General features: G+C 37.3%; 1 protein-coding gene across 1 annotated transcript in view; it reads right to left on the reverse strand.

Moving 5' to 3' along the window:
- Positions 1-21,860, reverse strand: part of LOC123237715 (exonuclease 3'-5' domain-containing protein 2-like) — a 102,570-nt gene extending 80,710 nt beyond the window's left edge. The window contains exons 1-2 of the mRNA XM_044664810.1: positions 21,568-21,860; positions 6,849-7,249 (exon numbers count right to left, since the gene is read on the reverse strand). Coding sequence (XP_044520745.1) covers positions 6,849-7,196 — 348 coding nt within the window. The 5' untranslated portion in view covers positions 7,197-7,249; positions 21,568-21,860. The remainder of the gene's footprint in view (positions 1-6,848; positions 7,250-21,567) is intronic.
- Between the last annotated feature and the right edge of the window lie 1,796 nt (positions 21,861-23,656).

Here is a 23,656-nt window from a genome sequence, read left to right on the forward strand (position 1 = left end):
GGAGGTCCTAGGTTCAAATCCGGCCTCAGACACTTCCCAGCTATGTGACCCTGGACAAGTCACTTGACCCCCATTGCCCACCCTTACCACTCTTCCACCTATGAGCCAATACACAGAAGTTAAGGGTTTAAAAAAAAAGATTGTAGGAGGGGGGCAAAGTAACTTCATTGCCATTAGACAGGAAGCACTACACTTCCCTTCCTGTCAAATCTCATTGTCATCCAATAAGAGTTACTTCCTCACCTGGGTTAGAGGCTGAAAGGCAATCTTCTTAAAGGGGATTCAATCCTTGTCAAGGGAAATTACATAAATCCCTTGGCTGGCTTAGACACTGGGTGCTGGTCATTCCTACATCCAGCACGATCAGTAACAGCTTGAGGTTAAGCCACACTAGCTTCCTGACTGCCTACAGCTTTATCAATCTCCATAAAAGATCCACCTTTTAAACCCTCATTACATCCTTGATCATTGCATAGCTATTAGTAGCATAGTCTATTACATTTGATTGTTCCACAATGTTTCACTTTCTGTGTACAATGTTCTGGTTCTGCTCATTTCACTCCACATCAGTTCATGAAGGTCTTTCTAGTTCATATATGAATCAAGCAGTTCATCATTCCTTACAGCACAATAGTATTCCATCACCATCATATACCACAATTTGTTCAGTCATTCCCCAATCGAGGGATACCCTAGTATATAGATTTTAAAGGAGAAACTAAAAGTGCACCAGGAGCAAACAGACAGTAAAACTAAACTAGTGGGGGACCTTCAAACCTCCCCTATCAGAACTAGACAAATCTAACCAAAAAATAAATAAGAAATAAGTAAAGGAAGTAGATTAATTTTTAGAAGTTAGATTTAATAGGTATCTGGAGAAAACTGAATAAGGATAAAAAAGGAATATAGTTTTTTTTCAGCAGCACATGGTATGTATACAAAATTTGACCATGTGCTAGAGCATGAAAAGTTCAAAACCAAATGCAAAAAAGCAGAAATCATGAATACAATGTTTTCAGATCATAATTCAATAAAAACTATAATCAATAACAGTTCCTAGAAAGGCAAATTAAAAATTAATTGGAAACTAATATTATTCTACAAGAGGGTAAGTCAAACAACAAATCATATTCACTGATTTTATTGAAAAGAAAGATGATGAGAAAACATATAAAAATTTATGGGATACAGCCAAAGTAATACTCAGGAAAATTTATATCCCTGAAGGTTTATATTAGTAAAATACAGAAAAATCAGAGAAATGAATTGGGCATGCAACTTAAAAAAAAAACTAGAAAAAAGAAGAAATTGAAAATCCCCAACTAAAGACTAAATTGGAAATCCTAAAAATCAAGGAAGAAATTAATAAAATAGAAGTAAAAGAACTATTGAACTAATAGATAAAACTAGGAGTTGCTATGATAAAATTTAAAAATTAAAATAAAATAGAGCATTGGTTACTTTGATTAAAAAAAAAGAAGAGATTCAAATTAACCAATATGAAAAATGAAAAGGGAGATTTCACCTCTAATGAAGAGGAAAAGCAATCATTAAGAGCTATTTCACCCAATTATATATGACAATATATCTGATAATCTAGTGAAACGGATAAATATTTTAAAAATATAAATTGCCTGGCTTAAAAAAAAAGAGGAAATAGAATACTTAAATAATACCATCTTAGAAAAAGAAATTGAACAAGCCATCAATGAACTCCCTAAGAAAAAATCTCCAGGGCCAGATGGATTCCCAAGTGAACTATTAAACATCTAAAGAACAATTAATTCCAATAATTATACAAATTATTTGGTAAAATTAGTAAAGAAGGAGTCCAACCAAATTATTTTTATGACACAAATATGGTGCTGGCACCTAAGCCAGGAAGGTCAAAAATGGAAAGAAAATTACAGACCAATTTTCTTAATGAACATTGATGCAAAAATCTTAAATAAAATACTAGCAAAGAGACTAAAACAATATATCACAAGCATTATTCACTATGACCAGATTGGATTTATACCAAGAATGCAAGGCTAGTTTAATATATGGAAAACTATCAGCATAATTGACCATATCAGTAATTAAACTAATAGAAATCACATGATTATCTCAAAAAATGCAGAAAAAGCCTTTGACAAAATACAACACCCATTCCTGTTGAAAACACTAGCAAGTATAGGAATACAATGGCCTTTCCTTAAAATAATGCATTGAATTTATTTAAAACCATCAGCAAATATCATCTGCAATGGGAATAAGTTAGAAGTCTTCCCAATAAGATCAGGAGTAAAGCAAGGATGCCCATTATCACCACTATTATTTAATATTATACTAGAAATGTTAGCATTAGCAATTAGAGAAGAAAAAGAAATTGAAGGAATTGAAGTAAGCAATAAGAAAATTAAACTATCCTTCTTTGTGGATAATGATAGTATACTTAAAGAATCCTAGAAAAGCAACTAAAAAACTAAGTGAAATAATAATGTTAGCAAAGTTTCAGGATACAAAATAAATCCCTACAAATCTTTTTCTATATATTTTCAACAAAGCCCAGCAGCAAGATTTGAAAGAGAAGTTCCATTTATAAATCACTCTAGACCAATGATAGGCAAACTTTTTAAAGAGGGGGCCAAAAGAAAGGAAATGTTCATCTGTCAGTCTGTTTCTAAGGCAACTCTTTCAAAGTTTCATTGTATTGTATCCTACTCATTGTATTCGTCAGATTAGGAATAATGTTGGTGGCTGGATAGAACATTTCAGGGGGCCACCCCCGCATCTGGCCCAGACACCATCATTTTTTTTTTTTTGCCCATCATTGCTCTAGACAATATAAAATACTTGGGAATCTACTTGTCAAGACAAACACAGGAATTATATGCACACAATTATAAAACACTTTTCACACTAATAAAACTAAACTGGGAAAACATGAATTGCTGATGGGTAGGTCAAACTAATATGATAAAAATGATAATCCTACCTAAATTAATTTACTTATTCAGTGTTATACCAATCAAACTGCCAAAACCTATTTTTAAAAGCTAGAAATAGTAATAACAAAATTCATCTAGAAGAACAAAACATAAAGAATATCAAGAGAACTAATAAAAAAAAAAACTGGACGGCACCTAGCAGCACCAGATCTTAAACTGTACCATAAAGCAGTGATCACCAAAACAATCTGGAACTGGCTAAGGGTGGATCAATGAATAGACTAGGGGTAAATGACCTCAGCAATCTAGTGTCTGATAAACCCAAAGACCCCAGTTTTAGGATAAGAACTCACTATTTGACAAAAACTGCTGGGAAAATTGGAAAACAGTAATGCAAAAATTAGGTTTAGTTCAATATCTCACACCCTATACCAAGAAAGTTCAAAAGGGATAGATGACAAATATAAACTGTGATATTATAAGCAAATTAGGCGACCATAGAATAGTTTACCTCTCAGATATATGGAGAAAGGAAGAATTTAAGATGAAACAAGAGATAGAGAACATTACAAGATGTAAAATGAATAATTTTTATTATATTAAAGGTTCTGTAAAACAAAATCAATGCAACCAAGATTAGAAGGGAAGCTAAAATTGGGGAAAAAATTTTATAACAAATATCTATGGCAAAAGTCTCATTTCTCAAATATATAAAGAACTAAGTCAAATTTATAAGAAACCAAGTCACTTCCCAATTGACAGATGGTCATGGGATATGAATAGGCAGTTTTCAGATGAAGAAATCAAAGCTACCAATAATCATATGAAAAAATGTTCAAAATCCCTCCTGATTAGAGAAATGCAAATCAAAACAACTCTCAAGTATCACCTTACACCTAGCATACTGACTAATATGATAGTACAGGAAAATAATAAATGTTGGAGAGAATGTGGCAAAATTGGGACACTAATGCATTGCTGGTGGAGTTGTGAATTGATCCAACCATTCTGGAAGGCAATTTGGAATTATGTCCGAAGGGCTTTTAAAAAATGCATATCTTTTGATCAGCAATACCACTATTAGATCTGTATCCCTAAGAGATTTTTAAAAATGGAACAGACATAATTGTACAAAATTATTTATAGCTGTGCTTTTTGTGATGGCAAAAAATTGGAAACTGAGGGGATGTCCCCCCAATTGGAGAATGGCTGAACAAATTGTGTTATATGATGGTAATGGAATACTATTGTGCTATAAAGAATGATGTACCAGATGATTTCGAAAAGAACTAGAAAGCCCTATATAAACTGATGTGGAATGAAATAAGCAGAACTAAGAGAACATTGTAAATGACAACTGAAACATTGTCAGATGATCAAATGTAATAGACTTTTCTACTAATAGCAATACAATGATCCAGGATAATCTGAGAGACTTATGAAAAAGAATGCTATCCACATATAGAAAAAGAACTGTTGGAGTAGAAATGCAGAAAAAAAATATGACTTAGGTTTTCAGTGATAATACATATATAACCAGTTGAATTGCTTATCAACTTGAGGAGGTGGTAGGGAAGAGGGGACAGAGACAGCATGAATTAAATAACCTAGGAAAGCTTAAGTATAAACTTATTACTGGAATAAAATAAAGAAAAAAAAATTTTTTAAGAAACAATCAGGTATTGGCTAAGAAACAGAAGGATAGATTAATGGAATAGATTGGGGTAAATGACCTCAGCAATCTAGTGTTTGATAAACCCAAAGATCAGGCTTTTGGTATAAGAACTCATTATTTAAAAAAAAAAAACTGCTGGGAAAATTGGAAAACAATATGGCAAAAAAATAGGTTTAGATCAATATCTCACACCCTATACCAAAATAAGGTTCAAAATGGGTATATGACAAACATAAAGAGTAATATTATAAGTAAATTAGGGGAACATAGAATAGTTTAGCTGTCAGATCTATGGAGAAGGGAATAATACCAAACAAGAGAGAGAACATTATAAGTTATAAAATGAATAATTTTGATTATATTAAATTTAAAAGGTTTTCTACAAACAAAACCAATGTAGCCAAAATTAGAAGTGAAACAACAGGGGGCAGCTGGGTAGCTCAGTGGATTGAGAGCCAGGCCTAGAGATGGGAGGTCCTAGGTTCAAATCCAGCCTCAGACACTTCCCAGTTGTGTGACCCTGGGCAAGTCACTTGACCCCCACTGCCTACCCTTACCACTCTTCCACCTATAAGTCAATACACAGAAGTTAGGGGTTTAAAATAAAAAAAAAAAAAAAGACGTGAAACGACAAACTGGAAAAAAATTTTATAACAAATTTCTCTGATAAAAGTCTCATTTTTCAAATATATAAAGAGCTAGGTCAAATTTATAAAAATCTAATTCATTCCCCAATTAATAAATGGGCAGAGGATATTAATAGACAGTTTTCAGATGATGAAATGAAAGCTATAAATAATAATCATATGAGAAAATGTTCTAAATACCTCTTTCTCTAATCAAGAGAAATGCAAATTAAAACAACACTAAGGTATCATCTCACACCTATCAGATTAGCCAATATGACAGTAAAGGAAAATGACAAATGTTGGAGGGGATGTGACAAAATTGGGACACTAATGCATTGCTGGTGGAGTTGTGAACTAATACAACCATTCTGGAGGGCAATTTGGAATTATATCCAAAGGGATATAAAACAATGGAAAATCTTTGATCCAGTAATACCACTACTACTAGGTCTGAAAAAATTGGAAACTAAAGGGATGTCCCTCAGCTGGGGAATAGCTGAACAAATGGTGGTATGTGATGGTGATAGAATATTAGTGTGCTATAATAATGAAAAAGATGATCCAGAAAAAATTGGAAAGACCTACGTGAACTGATGCAGAGTGAAAGCAGATCCAAATAAGCAGATCCAGGAAAACACTGTGTACACAGTAACTGCCATGTTGTGGAATGATCAAATGTGATAGACTTTGCTACCAACAGCAATACAAGGATCCAGAACAATTCTGAGAGACTTATGAAAAAGAATGCTATCCACCTCCAGAGAAAGAACTCTTAGATTAGGAATACAGATGAAAAAATATGGTTTATTATTTCTATATTAAATATAAAACATATATCAATATATATTTTGGGGGTTTTGTTTTATGAGATTATTCACCTACAAAAATGAATAATATAGAAATATATTTTGCATGATAATACATGTATAGACTGAATTGCTTGCCAGCTCCAGGGGTAGGAAGGGAAGAAGATAATTTGGATCATTTAACTTTGGAAAACTTATGTGGAAATTTGTCATTAAAATAAAATATTTAAAATTTAAATAAATTAATAGTAAATAACTTCTCAATGGGTCCAAGTGGCTCAAAAAGAATAGTACCTTTGCACATATTAGGCACACAAATATTTACTAAATTAAATCTATTTTTATTTTACTTACTGGCTTTTTGCTAACTTCCCATGCATGCCCATATTCTGGATGGTTATTTTTTCAACAATTTATCTACTATATTAATCAAAGTATTGGTGTTTGTTTATCTATATTCTAAGTTAAATTTAGTCAACTGAATTTGAATATTATCTATTATGATGACTCTTTTTTTTAAAACCTCCCAAAAGATCCTAAGAAGTTTAACCTTATTTTAATAAGAAGACTTAACCTCTTTTCTGGTTAGAGCTCCTACCATCCCTTCAGGTTACCTATTTAGATACTAGGTGAATGATTAATAGCTATCCCATCTGCTAAAAACCCATTTTGTTACAAATCCAGTGCTAGTTTCTCCCTGATCTTATTCTCTACCCATCTACTCTCTAAATAAATTAGTTAGAAAAGGAAGTTTTGGGGTATTGGGAATAGGGATTATTTGTTTACTTTCTGCCTTGTCACTTACCCATTCGCAGTCAATTCCAAGGACTGGACATTGTTCCAACTCCTCCCAGAAAAAAGATTCCACTCTCTCCCATTCTTCCCTCTCAGACACAATAACCACATTCTCTCTGAGGATCCTTTCCACTTGTGAGACATTGGGAACAACCAAGAATGATAATGGTGGTGGTGGTAGTTTCCTTGGAGCCAATTCTTTATTATTGTCTTTTTCCTCCTCCTTCTCCTCCTCCTCCTCCACTCCTTTGGCGGTGATGTCCCTCCAGCGCTGGTAGGCTTTCCATATGAATAAGCCTCCCACAGCTGCACCAAAAAGGGTGGTCAACATTATGGCAACCGTACTGGGTTTAGGCATCTTCCTATCTTCTGACACTCAACTCAACAGAAGATTCGGTTAAACTCACCAAACTACAAAATAAATGGAAAACAAACAAACATACAAGAAGAAAAAATGACTACTTGAAAGAATCATTCCTAAGCTGGGCCTGAATACTGTTATAGGAAAATTGTAGATAAGGATTTATTATAAATTAGCAAAACGCAGACCAGGCAAAAACTGGCAGGAGCTGAAAATTCCAAACCTGGAAAGTTGGCAGAGGCTTGAGCACACAGTGACTGAAAGCTGGCAGTTTTGCTTTTAGGGAAAGAATTGTGGAGTTGAGGTTTTGGCAACTGACCGGAGAGCCTGTGGATTGGTACTGGGATCTTGAACTGTGGAGCTATACTTTGGAGTTTACTGTAAGACCTTCAAGACCAGGTTGAGATAGGAATTTTCTGGGCTGGTGGACATCCACAGAAAATCCTATATTCCCTAACTCCTAGTAGATTACTTTGCTGTATACCAGAAGTTTCCTAGGACATGATACATCTAGGAAACATCCAGTGGATTGCTCCATGAGATACCCATTTACCCTGCCTAATCAGCCCTGCCTGGCTGTTTATAGTTAGTGACAGAGTAACCATTTTCCCATTCCAACATTCCCTGGCAGTTAACCCATAGACTTAATGACAGTTGATTCCTCTTACCTCCCTTTCCTGTCCTTGTTAACTATTAAAATCTTTTATAAAAGCTTCCTTGATTTCTCCTTCCCAGACTACAAGAACCAACTGTTGAGTTAAACTGTTTTCCCTGGCTGTGTTTGTTTTCTGTTATCTTGTTATTCCTCAGCTAAGTGTGTGATAGTTTGTTACCTTCCCAATCCAGTTGAGGGATTAATTTTACCCCAGCTGTACCTGTGTCTCCCCTTCTAATCCCCTACCTATTCCAGTTACCTATTACAATACCTACAACAAAAATATTCCTTTGTTGACAACTCAAGAGTTGATGGTAACCAGGGGTCAGTATAAGAAAATATTGTCAAATAGTTCAAGTTAGTCATGTTCTTTATCCTTTCTTCTCTCACCATTGGTGGTATACCCTCTTCCTTTGCCTGCCATTTACTCACTTTAGTTACCTAGTGCCTTTAAAATAGGAAATAAAATAATACCATGATCCAGAGAATTCAGAGTTGGAAGGTGCTTTTGCATATCATTTAGGTCAATCTCATGAGGGTAAGTGACTTTCCCCAATTCACATATTAATAAGTAGAAAGGTGAGGATTTGAAACATGGGTCACCTGATTCCAAATCCCATGTTGTCACTACATATCTGTAAAAATTAAATGGGTTGATGTACTTGAAAGTATTTGATAACTATAAAGTTCCACATAAACTAACCACAACAATAATACTGATTGGTGGATAGGTACAGTCAATGGGACCACTGTTAGACATTGGCATTTTAAACCATAATATGCTTATAGCCAGAACTGCAATTCTGTCTTCCAAGGCAAATTTCACAACCATTTCCCAGGCAGACCCCCAGCAATGAAAAGCAATGTCCCATTAATTATGAGATAAATTCAGTTAGAAGACAAAGAAGAGACCTCAGACTCTGTGATACATAGCTTCTTGAGGGTTGGGGAATGGGGGGGGAGGGGGGAAGGCGGGAGGCCTGGGAAAGAACCACCTTGTGGCAAAAGGAAAATAAGACCCTTTTTGCAATGAAGCAGCTGGAAATTATGCCTACAGTGGAAGGGCGGGGCAAGCTAGCTAAAGAAAGCTTCCTCCTATTTGGCTTAATTATTCTTGCTAACTAGGTGCTAACTTCACTGTTTTCTACCTAGTAAAGGAATACAAGTGTCTCTAGCTCTCTGGGCAAAGTGGATACAAAGAAAAAAGCAAAAATACTCTCCAAGGAGATTAGTGGCATCAAAGTTTGTATACCAAATATAAAGGAATCATACACATATTGGGTCAGAGGGGAATAGAATAATGAAGTGGAAAAAAAAGGAAGTTATATTGGGAAAAAAGGTAGATCAAAGAAAACACAAGAGTTTAAAATGGATGAGATTGTAGATTTTTTTTAAAAAAGGTACTACTCTCAACTCTTATTTAGCATCATTTTTCCCTGCCAAGAATGATCTTTGGTCTGGTAAGATTAAATAAAAAATGATTAACAGCAAATTGAAACTCCCAAAATAAGGGAGATCTTAAGTCTCAATTAAAAAATATTTAAGTACATTTAATATGTCAAGCACTGTGATAAATGCTGTAAAGAAAACCTAGATCTAACTTCAATGCAGTCAGGTTCCAAATCCACATGCCAAAACACTAAAAACAAATAAAGAAACAAAAACAAAAACCATACAGCCCAAAACACTATAAGAATTTAGAGAACAAAATGAGCAGAATCAATGTGATGGAATCCCATTTTGCTGTAAGAAATGGTGATGGGAATGGTTTCAGAGAAACCTGAGAAGACTGGCAAGAACTTATGAAGAATGAAGTAAACAGAACAATTTATTTAATGGCAATAATCTTGTAAAGAGAAATAATTTTGAAAGACTTAGAAACTTTAATCAGCATGATGACCAACCACAAGAGGACTCATGTTGAAAGATGTGTGAAAAGAACCCCTCCCCCCCAGGATCACATACTTCAGTCCTACCTGTATCCCAGTACTACTAGCCCTACATCAAGTCAGTACTCCAGCATGGGTCACCACGGGACAGTGACCTAGGCACATAACCCAGAAAGGATCAGGTTAGGATCCAGGGTAAAGGAAAAGATATAAAAAAGGGGGTTCCAGGAAGTAAGGTCTCTCTCTTCACTAGGGGATGCAGTGAAAGGACAGTGGTGGAGAGAGCCATGTGGCTAGTTTAGAATAGGCTTCCTTCAGGGGCAGCTGGGTAGCTCAGTGGATTGAGAGCCAGGCCTAGAGACAGGAGGTCCTAGGTTCAAATCTGACCTCAGACACTTCCCAGCTGTGTGACTCTGGGCAAGTCACTTAACCCCCATTGCCTATCCTTACCATTCTTCTGCCTTGGAGCCAATACATAGTATTGACTCCAAGATGGAAGGTTAGGGTTTAAGAAAAGAATAAAAAAAAAGAAACAGCTTCCTTCTCTCTGCCTTCTCTTATTCAAGTAAATATTAATAAACTCTATGGAAATTAAGAACCAGAGTTTAATTTAGTTTTTAACAAAAAGGCTACCCATTTCCTGATAGAGAGATGAAGGACTTTTCAAGAGTGTAGAATGAAATTTGGTTTTTGACATTACAAATACAGAAATCTGTTTTGCTTGACTACTTTTTTGTAAATGGGGGTATTGTTTTTTTGTTCTTGCTCAGTTAGGGAGTGGGGGTGCAATGGAAAGTAGATTTTTGCTGACTAAAACAAATTTTTTTAAATTTAGAAAAAATAAGATGTTCAACTAATTATACACTTGAAAAGCAAACTATATTTAACACAGACCTGTCTTCCAGTATTATTTTTCTGTTTTGTTTTAAATATAGAAATGTTTATCTCATTTGCTTTTTTTTAAATTACAGAATTTTAAAAAGAATATGTATTAACCTCATTTCCTTTTCTAACATGGTTACTAAATGGAAGATAAGGGGTGTGATATAAATATACTCGATCAAGATTTCAGCAAAGCTTTACACCAAGTATTTTTTTACTATTCTTATAGTCTGCGCTGATTCTAGATCCTCATCTACACCACCTGGAAGCAAAAGCCTCTCAAATGGTCTCCTTACCTAAAGTCTTTCCCCTTATCAATACATCCTTCCCAATCTGCAATTCTGATTTTCCTAAAGCATTGTTCTGACCAAGTAAGTCTTCAATTCAGCGAATTCTTATGCCCCCCATTATATCCAGAAACCAATATAAACTCCACTTTATCATTTAAAGCCCTTCATAACCTGACCCCAAATTACCTTTCCAGCCTAATTACACATCACTCCCTCTGATGCATCCTACAGCCCAGCCAAACTCACCTTCTTAATATTTTTCATACAGGACATTTCACCTTTCATCTCTGCCTGGACCCTGGATGTAGCTGGAATATACATTTCCCCCTGGTCTTTTCTGCCTCTAAGAATCTTTAGTTTCCTTTAGGGCTCAATTAGAGCAAAACTTTCTATAATAGGACTTTCCTGATTCCCCAGTTTCTAGTGCCTTTTTCTCAAATTACCTTGTATCTACTTTTATGGCTCTATATATGTACATGTTGTCTTCCCTGCCTAGATTGTAAGCTCCTTGAGGGAAAGGATTATTTCATTTTTGTCTTTGTACCTCTAGCACAGTGCCTGTCAAATGTGCTCAATAAATTCTTATTGATTGACAGCATTCTCAAGTCCTGCTCATTTCAAGGAGGAATTGTTTCATTCTTTGATTCTAACCTAGAGCCTGCCTATAGATAGCACAGTACCTGAAGCACAATGTTGGTGCTTAAAGTTGTTTGTCCTTGGTTTCTGAAAAGGACCAATACCATCACAGGGTGATGATTTGGAAATTAACTGGATTGAGCTGAGGCAGAACTGCAAAACCTTGTCAGCCTCACTCTCTCTCTTCCAGAGTCATGGAAATTGAGTGGTAGGACAAAAGTCAGGACAATTCTTGATGGCCTGGGATGCAATGGATGACCCTGACACTCCATAGCACCTGCCTCAAGCTGCCTTCAAGGCCTTTGGAACAAATTGTTCTCATCTGCCCATTCTAACAGGGGAAGTCTTCATATGCTTGGGTAGATATCTCCCTCGCTCACTGATAAGTTTGAGACCTGGTGCTCTATCTACTGTACTTCCAAGCTGAGCCCATCTCTTCAGATCTTGATTCATCATTCAACAAACAGTACCTGTCTTTAGCTTTGTGCCTTCAAGTTTCATAAGTACATCACTTATGCCTTCAAGTTAATCAATTAATTGATAAACACTTAAGAGCCTACTATGTGCTTGGTTCTGTGTTAAGCTATTAGGATACAAAAAGGAAAAAGATCAGTCCCTGCCCTCAAGAAACTTACAATCTAATGGGAGAGGCAAGTTGCAAACAAATAAAGACAATGAAAAATTAAAAACAACATAAGTAGGAATAATTAACAGGGGGAAGATATTAGAATTAAATGAGGTTGTGGAAGGCTCCCCTATAGAAGATGAGATTTTATTTGGGACTTAAAGGAAGCCAAGGAAGTCAGTAAGTTAATAAAAATGTTAAACATTACAGAGTTGAACAGAAACCCTTGAGTGACACCTCTGGAGACTTCTTTCCAAACTGGACTGAGTCTTTATACCTAGATTTTCTAGTATATATTTCTCCATCTAGTCAAAAAACAACCATTTATAAAATGCCAGGTATGTACTAGATACTGTGCTACATGCTAAGTATAGAAAGACCAAAAAAAGAAAAGTCCTTTCCTTCAAGGAGCTTACATTCTATTAGAAGAAAATATGTGCACGTATAAGTAGAAGCAGAATATATGCCAAGTAAGTTTTGGGTAGAAGACACAAGTAGTTAAGGGAATCAGGAAATTCCTCATGAAAAAGCAGAGCACTCAAACTGAGTCATATGTAAGTCTGAGCTAGATGATTACCTGGCAAACAATAGAGTTACTATTTGATGCTGAATGTTACAAGGGAGCTAGAGGTTATTAAATTTTATGGCCAGGGCAGTACATTAGAAAACTGGATTGGCAGATTTGGCCATTGCAATAGTCTAGCTTTCATATTGTGTTTAGTGGGAGAGTGCCTTTGTTCATTGTGTTAATTTCTGTTCTTTTGAGATGCTTTTTAAAGATCAGTTTGGAAGGATATTCAGAGCAGCTTCAGGATTTCCCTGCTACTACGTAGCCATCTTGGCTCCATCCCCCAGCGCAACAATCTAGGAAAATGGTGTTTGGGGTCTAAACTAGAAGAGAAATATGAACTTCATGACAACACTGGTATAACCTGTGTCAGATTATTTACTATCTCAGGGAAAGGAGAAGGAATAGGAAGGAGGGAAATTGGATTGCAATGTCAGAAAAACTGTTGAAGAAAATTCTTTCTTCATGTAATTGAAAAAATGGTAAACTGGAGTAGAAGCCATCTGAGAGAAGGGTCAGATTTGAAATATTGAGAAGGTAGAAACAACAAGATTTGGCAAATAAGTGGATATTTGTCGGGAGAGGGAGAGAAATAAGATAATGACAAGATCATGAACCTGGGTGACTAGAAGAATAGGGTGCTCTTGTACAAAAATATTTATAGCCACGCTCTTTGTGGTGACAAAAAATTGGAAAATGAGGGGATGTCCTTCGATTAGAGAATGGCTGAACAAATTGTGGTATCTGTTGGTGATGGAATACTATTGTGATGAAAGGAATAATGAACTAGAAGAATTCCATGTGAACTGGAATGACCTCCAAGAATTGATGCAGAGTGAAAGGAGCAGAACCAGGAGAACCTTATACACAGTGAGAGATACACTGTGGCACAATCAAATGTAATGGACTTCTCTTCTAGCAGCAATACGATGATCCTGAACAATTCTGAGGGACTTATTAAAAAAGCACTATTCACATCCGGAGAAAGAACTGTGGGAGTAGAAACACAGAAGAAAAACAACTACTTGATCACATGGGTAGATGGGGATATGATTGGGGATGTAGACTCTAAGTGATCACCCTAATGAAAATATAATAATATGGAAATAGGTCTTGATCAATGATACATGTAAAACCCAGTGGAATTGCTCATTGGCTACGGGAGCAGGGTAGGAGAAGGGGAGGGAAAGAACATGAAAAAATATTCTTAATTAATTAAAGTTTCTCAAATAAAAAAAAGAAGAATGGGGTACTCATGAAAGAAATGAAGTTCTTATGCTCAAAGGGCTTTAAAAGACTATCTGCCCTTTGATCCAGCCATAGCACTGTTTGGCTGTGAGATAATACCCCAAAGAGATAATAAGGAAAAAAGACTTGTACAAAAATATTTATAGCTGTGCTCTTTGTGGTGGCAAAAAATTGGAAAATGAGAGAATGTCCTTCGATTGGGGAATGGCTGAACAAATTGTGGTATCTGTTGGTGATGGAATACTATTGTGCTCAAAGGAATAATGAACTGGAAGAATTCCATGTCAACTGGAATGACCTCCAGGAACTGATGCAGAGTGAAAGGAGCAAATCCAGAAGAACATTGTACACAGAGACCAATACACTGTGGTAAAATTGAATGTAATAGACTTTTCTACTAGCAGCAATGCAAGGATCCAGAGCAAGGCTGAGGGGCTTATGAGAAAGAAAACTAGCCATATTCAGAGGAAGAACTGTGGGAGGAGAAACACAGAAGAAAAACAACTGCTTGAACACATGGGCTGATGGGGATATTATTGGAGATATAGACACTAAATGATAACTCTAGTCCAACTATCAATAATATGGAATTAGGTCTTGATTGATGATACATGTAAAACCCAGTGGAATTGTGCATTGGCTAAGAGGGGTTAGAGGGGCTTGGGGGAGAGGGAAAGAACATGAAATATGTAACTATGGGAAAATATTCAAAATTAAAATTAAAAAAGAAAAAAGAAAGAAATGAAGTTTAGAAGAAGGGCAGAATTAGATTGATAGTATAGCAGGAGATGAATTCTGTTTTGGACATGTTGAGTATAAAATCTCTATAGGACAAGGGTGCTTAGCTCTCCTTTTTTAAAAACAGGCATATGAAAACACTTTTAAGCTTAATCTTCAACATTTTTAACATTTTCTCCATCACTTTATTAAGCCTAGACAACCAGCAAAACAATAAATCAAACCTTCAAATTGTATTGGTTGCTGATTTCGCATGTGCAACACTGAAAAATTAATAATCAGCTCTCAAAAGTTCTAATACATTACTGCTGCAGGGAATTTAATTCAAAATGTCCATTTGACAGCTGATCATAATATAGGACTAGAGCTCAATATGTCTAGAAATAGAATAGAATAGGTCTGAGATTCATCAGTACAGAGATAATTAAACTCATGGGACCTAATGAGGCTGTTGAGTTAGAAATAATGAGAAAGAAAAGAAATGAGGACCCAAGACAGAACCTTGAGGTATATCCACAGGTAGAGGGTATATGGTGATGACTTGGCAAAAGAGACAGAGAAGGGAGTGGTCAAAGACTTTGGTCATAGGACAATCAAATAAGTGAGTGAGCAGTGCCACAAATATTCATACAAAGAGGAGAGAATTTATCAACATGTCAAATACTGAAAAAGACAAGAAATGACAAAACCACCATCCTCTGCAATGATCAGACTACCCTGGAATATCACATTCTTTTTTTTGAGTGCTACATTTGAGGAAGAACATTGGTAAACTGAAGGACGGTTAGGAAAGTAAAGAAATTGGACACTAGGCCAAGAGAGAAGCAGCTGAAAGAACAAATATTTAGCCTGTAGAAAAGATTTGGCTTTGCATGATTGCACATGTATAACATATCAAATTGCTTGCCTTCTCAATGAAAGTTAAAAATTGTTTTTATGTATGACTGGAGAAATTTTTTTTTACAAGATATGATTTAGCAAATAAATTTGTGGAATGGCAGTGACAGTGTTAATCACCTTCAGAGTGTGTATATTTTCCTGACACTGCTTTTTCCTGGTCCTAATCTCTTCAAATTCCTTTTCTGGATCATCAATGGGCCCTCTCCTCTTCACTCCACATTTACTCTTTGTGAGGGGGGTACAGGGTGTTCAGGGAAGCCTCTGGTATGAGGGTTTTCCTAGGCCCTTTTCAGGGCTGCTTTCCCCCTTTGGTACTCACCTGCCACCACCCAGGTCTCACCTGGTATGTTCCAAAAAGCTACATGTACGGCAGCTACACCTCAGTAAAACCATCTAGCGGATGGGCTAAACCAGGATAAGAGTAACTGAGAGGCCTCCAACCTGTCCAGGCATGGGAAGATTTCCCTGGACACAGTGGGCAAATAAAAACAACTTATTCCAAGAGCCATGAAGGCGGCTGAAGCAACCTGAGAGCTCAGTTAGACAGTGAGAGGCCAAGATAGTCATCCTGACTTTTGTCCTGTCCCTGGTTTCATTTCATGATTCTAGAAGGGAGAGTGAAACTGAAGACTTTGTTCAGCTCTGCCTCACTTAATCAACCAGTGAGATGTCATTTTGGTCTTCTTCGAGTATGAAGGACAATCAACTGATCCACTCTTGGTGACTTCATCAGTTCCCATTCCTTCCACTATTATCTCTATGAGCTCTAGTCACAATCACCAACCTTTTAGCATCTCTACCTAGATCCATGGCTTCTTTTAAAGCTCATCTTATAAGCCACTTTCTACAGGAAGTCTATCCTAGTGGCTCCAATGGCTAATGCCTTCCCTGAGAGATTAGAGTGTATCTATTTTCAAAGTATTTTGTATTTAGTTTTCTGCATACATGTTGTTCCATGCCCACTCCACCCCCCTCACCCCAGTTTCTCCTCAACCCTGCTAACATTGAGTTTCAGTCTTATCTGAAAATTTGGTTGAGTTGCTTAAAGTACTACTACTTTTTTTTTTTTTTAAATAAAACACTTTAAAGTGATTACTTATGATATGGTACAATGGAAAGAGTATTGCCTCTGAAGTCGGAGAACTTGGACTTGAAACTGGCTTCATTAGTTGAACATAGTAGCCAGGTGACCACCAAGAATTAGGGGATATAAGAAAATAATATGGCAGAAGTTAGGTTTAGGCCAGTATCTCAGACTTTATACCACAATAAGGCCCAAAAGGAAATCATATACAAATTTTCAGGTGCAAGGAAAAATAGACAATTTTAATTTATCAAAAATGAAAGTTTTTCCACAAAATACAGTTAGAATTAATAGGAATATCTAGCACTTAAATATTCATACGATTCATAAAGTGCTTTATATTTATTATCTCATTGATCCTCACATAATTTTGGGAGGTTACAATTGAAAAAAGTGGAGGCTGACAGAAACTTGTATGACTCACCCAGTGACATACAATTAGTAAATATATCTAAGGTATAAGGGCAGAATTGCAAGAGTGAAGCCTGTCATAATATTGAGAAACAGAGATGAGTGACAGACAACAGTTGAGCCTGGGGGAGCAAAGGATTGTGGGAGAGAACCCTAGAGGGTCTTCCTGCTAGTATCTCTGAGACAGAGGGAGGACTCTGAGTACCTCAAGACCCAAAGAAGGCCTAAAAGGGATTTTTCCTGGATACTATTGGACACCCTGAAACCTATGTTGTTCCTGATTTAACCTGAGACCATCAAGGAAGAGTTCCGGGACACACCAGGACATCAGAGGGTCAACTTCCGCCCCCCCTAGGCCTCAAGTCATCAGAGAAGATGCCTTACAAACAGAGACCCCTGATTTTGATTCCTATCTGTATTGGCTTAGGGATAAGATATAGGGAAGGGAAGGTGAATTCCCTGCTTCCACATTTGGCATGACCAGTGGAAGGAGGACCTTAACTGGGATTAGTTTCAAGGACCCCCTTAATACCACAGCCCTTCCCCTCCTCCTACAATATTGATACCAACAACAATAAACCTTGAAAAGTAGTCAGATAAAGAGCTCCTAGAGAAAGGGATAGGGATACTGAGGGAACAAGAGGGAGTGGGAGGAGCCGGCAGCTTAAGGCTAAGGCTTGGCACCAGTCAGCCAAGCCTCCCAGCTGTGCTGCTTTGAGCCTGGGGATCCAACATCAACATCCCCAAGAAAGAATCTCTATCAGGCTATTGTCACTTGCCCATTCTCTGTAGACACACCTTCATACAGAGATACCTCACACCCTCTCAGTAAGAGGGATAAGAGAGTGGCTCAGACAGACTCCATCTTTCAAGTCTGTCTACTGTAATCTTGCTTGCACTACACTTCCAATTAACATCCTTGGAGGGGGCAGCTGTGTGGCTCAATGGATTGAGAGCCAGGCCTAGAAACAGGAGGTCCAATTAACATCCTTGGGCACCCTCTCCAAAATATATTCATATTACAAAGGCAGGATTTTAATTCAGGACTTCTTGAATCCAAGTCCAACACTATTCACTGTGTCACCTAGTTCTTAGGAGGAAAAGTGAAATGGGAAAAATTTTTTGTCACAGGTATCTCTAAGAAAGTTTGATATTCTAAACAGGAAATTGATTTAGAAATATATACATATATACATACACACAAACACGTATATATCCATTCCTCAAAGAAATGGTCAGAGGAGGTCAAAATAGGCAGAGAAAAATAGAAATATAAAGAAAAATAAACTAATGCCATAGGAAAAAATGCTATCAATCACTAATAATAAGATAAACTCTTGAGGTTCAACTTCATATTGGTCAAATCAGCAAAGGTGACCCCACACACACTAAAGTATTGTTGGGGAAATTGTGAAGTGATTCAATCATTCTGAAAGGCAATTTGGAATTATGCCCAAAGGGCTTTAAAAGAATGCATGCCTTTTGATCCTGTAATATCATTACTGGGTCTGTATAACAGAGATTATTAAAAAGGGAAAAGAACCTACTTGTACAAAAATATTTATAGCAGCTCTTTTTGTGGTGGCAAAGAATTGGAAATGGAGGGGATGTCCATCAATTGGAGAATGACTGAACAAATTGTGGTAAATGAAGGTAATGGAATACTATTGTGCTATAACAAATGATGAACAGAATGATTTCAGAAAGAGTTGGAAAATGTGAACTGGAATGACCTCCAGGAATTGATGCAGAGTGAAAGGAGCAGAACCAGAAAAACATTGTACACAGAGACGGATACACTGTGGTAAAATCGAATGTAATGGAGTTCCCTACTAGCAACAATGCAATGATCCAGGACAACTATGAGGGACCTATGAGAAAGAATGCTATCCACATTCAAAGGAAGAACTATAGGAGTAGAAACACAGAAGAAAAACAACTGCCTGATCACAGGGGTGAATGGGGATATAATTAGGATCTGACTCAAAATGAGCACCCTAGCACAAATATCAATATAGAAATAGGTCTTGATCAATGACACATGTAAAACCCAGTGGAATTGTGAGTTGGCTATGGGAGGGGGTGGGAAGAGGAGAGGGATAGAACATGAATGCTGTAACCATGGAAAAAAATGTTCTAAATTAATTTAAAAGATAGTATTAAAAAAACAACATAGGAGCTCTCAATGGGGTGTGGAGAAGGGAGAAGAGCAGTCACTGGGAAAAGACAATGATGTGAAAAAATAGCATCAATAAAATGTTTTTTTTTTCAAAATTTTATCTGAACATGAAAATACCTGTATTGCAATGATACAGAATAAGAAAAGCAGAGCCAAAAGGATATCAGTGGAAAAAATCATATTGCTATCTACCTCTAAGGTTATATTTTCAAGCTAAAAAATAAAACATATACATGTGAACAAGGATAATGTGGGAGTTTGTTTTGCTCTTCTGAATATTTGTTAGAGGGATTTTGTTTTTCTATTTTTTTTCTTTTCAAAGGAGATGAATGAGAGGGGAAACAAAATAAATGCTTGTAAATTGAAAAACATGAATTTTTATTTTTAAATCACAGAATCATATATTTAGAATTTAGAATTGTTTCAATGCCCTCATTTTACAATTAAGAAAACTGAAGCTACTAGGCGCCAAGATCAGAGTCTATGGGATAGCAGGGTAAGGATTTGAACCCTTTGACACCATATCCATTTGCCTTTTTAGTGGGGTGCAAAAGCTGTCAGTGTAAATTAAAAAAAGATATGTATGCATTGTTCAGCTATACTTAAGCTACATTTGTGCTTTTCCCTTATTTAAGAAGTTTCAAATTTTTCCAACAAAATTGACAAAAACACCAATGACACAAAAATTCTAATCACTGGATAAATGTAATTATCTAGTCTTATAAGTAAAAGAGACCTTAGAAGCTATCTAATCTAACCCTTTCACTTCATAACATGATCAGATATGAGAGCAAAATAATTGCCCAAAGCAAAAGAAATATCAAAGTGGCAGAGCCAGGGATGTGAACCTGGGCCTTCTGGCTCCAAATTCAAAGCCCTTTCCCCAAATACTTAGGATCATTATACAGCAGACAATCAATAAACATTAAACAAGTCTCTGTCCACAAAGGAGCTTATTGGACTTTTTTCATTTTTCAGATTGGATATGGTAGAAATCATATATAAAATTCCCACTTTTCCATCCCATGAAAAAAAATCATAAAGATGTAAGGGATGCCAATGTGGAAATGGTCACACAGCTGGTTCTTCCCAGTGGCAATTAGGAAGACTTAAAATATGCAACATCAAATTTGGACTAGTAGAGGAAAATGGAATGGTGCAAAAGATTTGAAGGAAGTCATGAAGGCTGAAGCTTAGAAAAGACATCCAGGAGATTCATGAAAAATAATGGAACTTGTAAGGAGTGCAAAAAAAATGGCGATGGAACACCTCTGGAATATAACTTCCTGAGCGAAGCCCAAAGGTAGATGGGCCTGACCCCAGCCAGGTGGAAATGACTCAAGGTGTTTCTGGTCCCAGCTTTCCTCCGTCGCTTCGCCAAAAAAGAAAAGAAAAGAAAAGAAAAAGAACCAAGACCTTCGAGAGAAACAGATGAAGAGAAATAGAAGGTGCGTGTGTGAATGATGGTGGGGGGTAGGAATGGAGAAGGCACACTTCTGGAATAGAATTCCTTAAGTACTTTCCCAGGTGAAGAGCACTTGACCCTGGCCAAGCAGAGCCAGGAGATTTGGGGTACGTGAAAGGTGAATGTTTGTGTGAGAGGCGCAGGAGAATGGAGAGGAAACACCTCTGGAATAGGAATCCTAGAGTACTTCCCAGGTATAGATGCCTCCAGGTGATTCGGAAGATGCAGATGGAGCGCGTGTAAGGGAGGGTTTGAGGAGAATAAAAAGGAAACATCTCTGAAACAGGGCTCCCTGAGTCCTTCCCAGGAGTGGATGATCTATGATCCCAGCCAGTTAGGGATGACTCCAGGTGGTTCGAAGACCCAGACTCCCTCCCTGAGCTTGGAAAAAAGAACGATGAGGTTCGGAGGCATAAATGGCGCGTGTGAGAGCTAGGAGTGCAGGAGAATGGAGAGAGCACACCCCTGGAACTAGACTCTCCGAATACCAGCCAGGTAGGGATGCCTCCAGGTGTTCAAAGAACACGCCTTCCCTGCGGGGCGTGGGGGAGAGGCCGGATGTGGGAGGACCAGTGTAGCCGTAGCTAGGCGAAGTCCCGGGGAAGAAGGGTGAGACATGGGGCCAAGTTTGGGGAGCCACAAAGGGAGTTGGGGGTGGGGCTGGGTTCCCGCCCCGAGCGGAAAGCTGCCCTCCCAAAGGGCGGGCCGGGTCCCAGGCCAGGCAGGCGGGCCGCTGCCCTCCCATCCCATGTCTCCTCCACTGCAGGCTTCCTGCGGATCCAGAACTAAGTCACTTACCGGTAGGAAGCCAGCAGAGACGTCAGATTTACTAGTGGCGAGACAGCTGGAACCTCTGTCTTCGCGTGCCTCCCCCCGGCTGGAACTACTTCCGCTGACCTGCTTCTGAAGAGACGAGGGTCTGCGGAGGAGGGACTTATGGCGGATCTTCCGCGCTTGTGGGAGCCGCCATATTGTACGGCAACGCGCGCCTGCCTTGTAATCTCATCTGGTTGTCTTGAGTACAGGGCGGGTTTAAATTTGGGTTTAAGGTATTACTGCCAAGACGTTTCCGAAATGGACTTTTATTTTGAGGGAGAAGATACTTTAAAATATTGCAAATAAAGTTTAAGGACTAATTTCTCATCTTGACTTTGCTATATAGCTATAGATATATAGGTATAGATATATAGACACAAAGATATGGATATAAAAATACAAACACTTAAGTAGCTATGTACATGGGTATGTATTCACATGTAAATATAGTCTATACTATATGTGTGTACATGTATGAATATAAAATATATATGATGGGAAACCGGGTACAACCAAGCATTATGATAAGATATGGTATCATAAGATATGATATTATAGACAGTTGGAAGGTACAGTAGACAGGACTCTTAGATCTGGAATCAGAGAGACCTCTGAGTTCAAATCCAGCCTCAGACACATAGTAGCTGTATGACCCTGGGCAAGTCACTTAATTTCTGTTTGACTCAGCTCTTTAAAATGAGGGTAGTAATAATGCCTTACCTCCTAAGGTTGTTGTGAGAAACAAATGAGAAAATAATTTTAAATTACTCAGCATATACTAAGTGCTATATAAATGATAACTATTATGATTTGCTATACCCAGCAAGTATCTGATACATAGTAGGTACTTAATAAGTGTAATATCAAATGAATATGATGTGGAAATATAACAAGATTGAAAAGGGGGAAGGGGAGAAGTTTACAAAGTTTTTAATGTCAAACATAAGATTTTATGACTTCAAAGGTAGCCAATGAAGTTTATTGAAGGGGGGGCAGTAGAGGGGGAGAAATGATATGATCTGATTTTTTAGCAACCTCACTTGACAACTAAGGGCAGGATGGACTGGAGTAAGGACAGACTTGAATCAGGCATACCCACTAGCAGGATAATGCAATAATCCAGGGATAAGGTGATAAAGGCCTGTGCCAAAGTAATAGCAGTGTCATCAGAGGAGAGAGTTGGCCTAGGGCCAAAGCATTCCTGAACCATCCATCAGGCAAGACAGAAGAGATGAGCAAGGGGGAAGTCTTCCTCCAGCACATCTGATTGGTTTTGATGTCATAGGACAGCAGTTGCTTGATCCTTGCATTTGCTTGAGTATGGTGAGAGTATAGACTTTTCCAGCAAAGGGCAGGGCAGAAAGTAGAGTATTTCCAGCAGAGTTTGTACACTCTATACAAATCTCAAATCTCCCAACTGAAGCCGAACTTTAAGTTCAAGGTTGGCTATAGGGTGAGGAACTTTTCAGCCACAGCAATTCTTTTTTTTCTTTATTTTATTCCAATAACAAATTTATACATAAGTTTTCCACAGTTACATGATTCATATTGTCTCCCTTACCTCTTCCCTCCCCACTCCCAGAGTTGACAAGCAATTCCACTGGGTTATACATGTATTATCAATCAAAACCTATTTCCATCTAATTCATTTTTGTAAGAGAGTAATCTTATAAAACCAAAACCCCAAATCAAATACCCAAATAAACAAGTGATAAATCATATGTTTTCTTCTGCATTTCTACTCCAACAGTTTCTATATGTGGATAGCATTCTTTTTTATAAGTCCCTCAGAATTCTCCTAGATCATGTATTGCTGTTAGTAGCAAAGTCTGTTACATTTGATTGTCCCACAATGTTTCATTTACTGTGTATAATGTTCTCTTGGTTCTTCTCATTTCACTCCATACCAGTTCATGGAAGTCTTTCCAGGTCTTTCCAAAATCATCCAGTTTATCATTCCTTATAGCACAATAGTATTCCATCATCATATGCCACAATTTGTTCAGCCATTTCCCAATTAAGGGGCATCCCCTCAGTTTCCGATTTTTTGCCACCACAAAAAGCACAGATA

Source organism: Gracilinanus agilis, chromosome 2, assembly GCF_016433145.1.
Source record: "Gracilinanus agilis isolate LMUSP501 chromosome 2, AgileGrace, whole genome shotgun sequence".
Lineage (NCBI taxonomy): Eukaryota > Metazoa > Chordata > Mammalia > Didelphimorphia > Didelphidae > Gracilinanus > Gracilinanus agilis.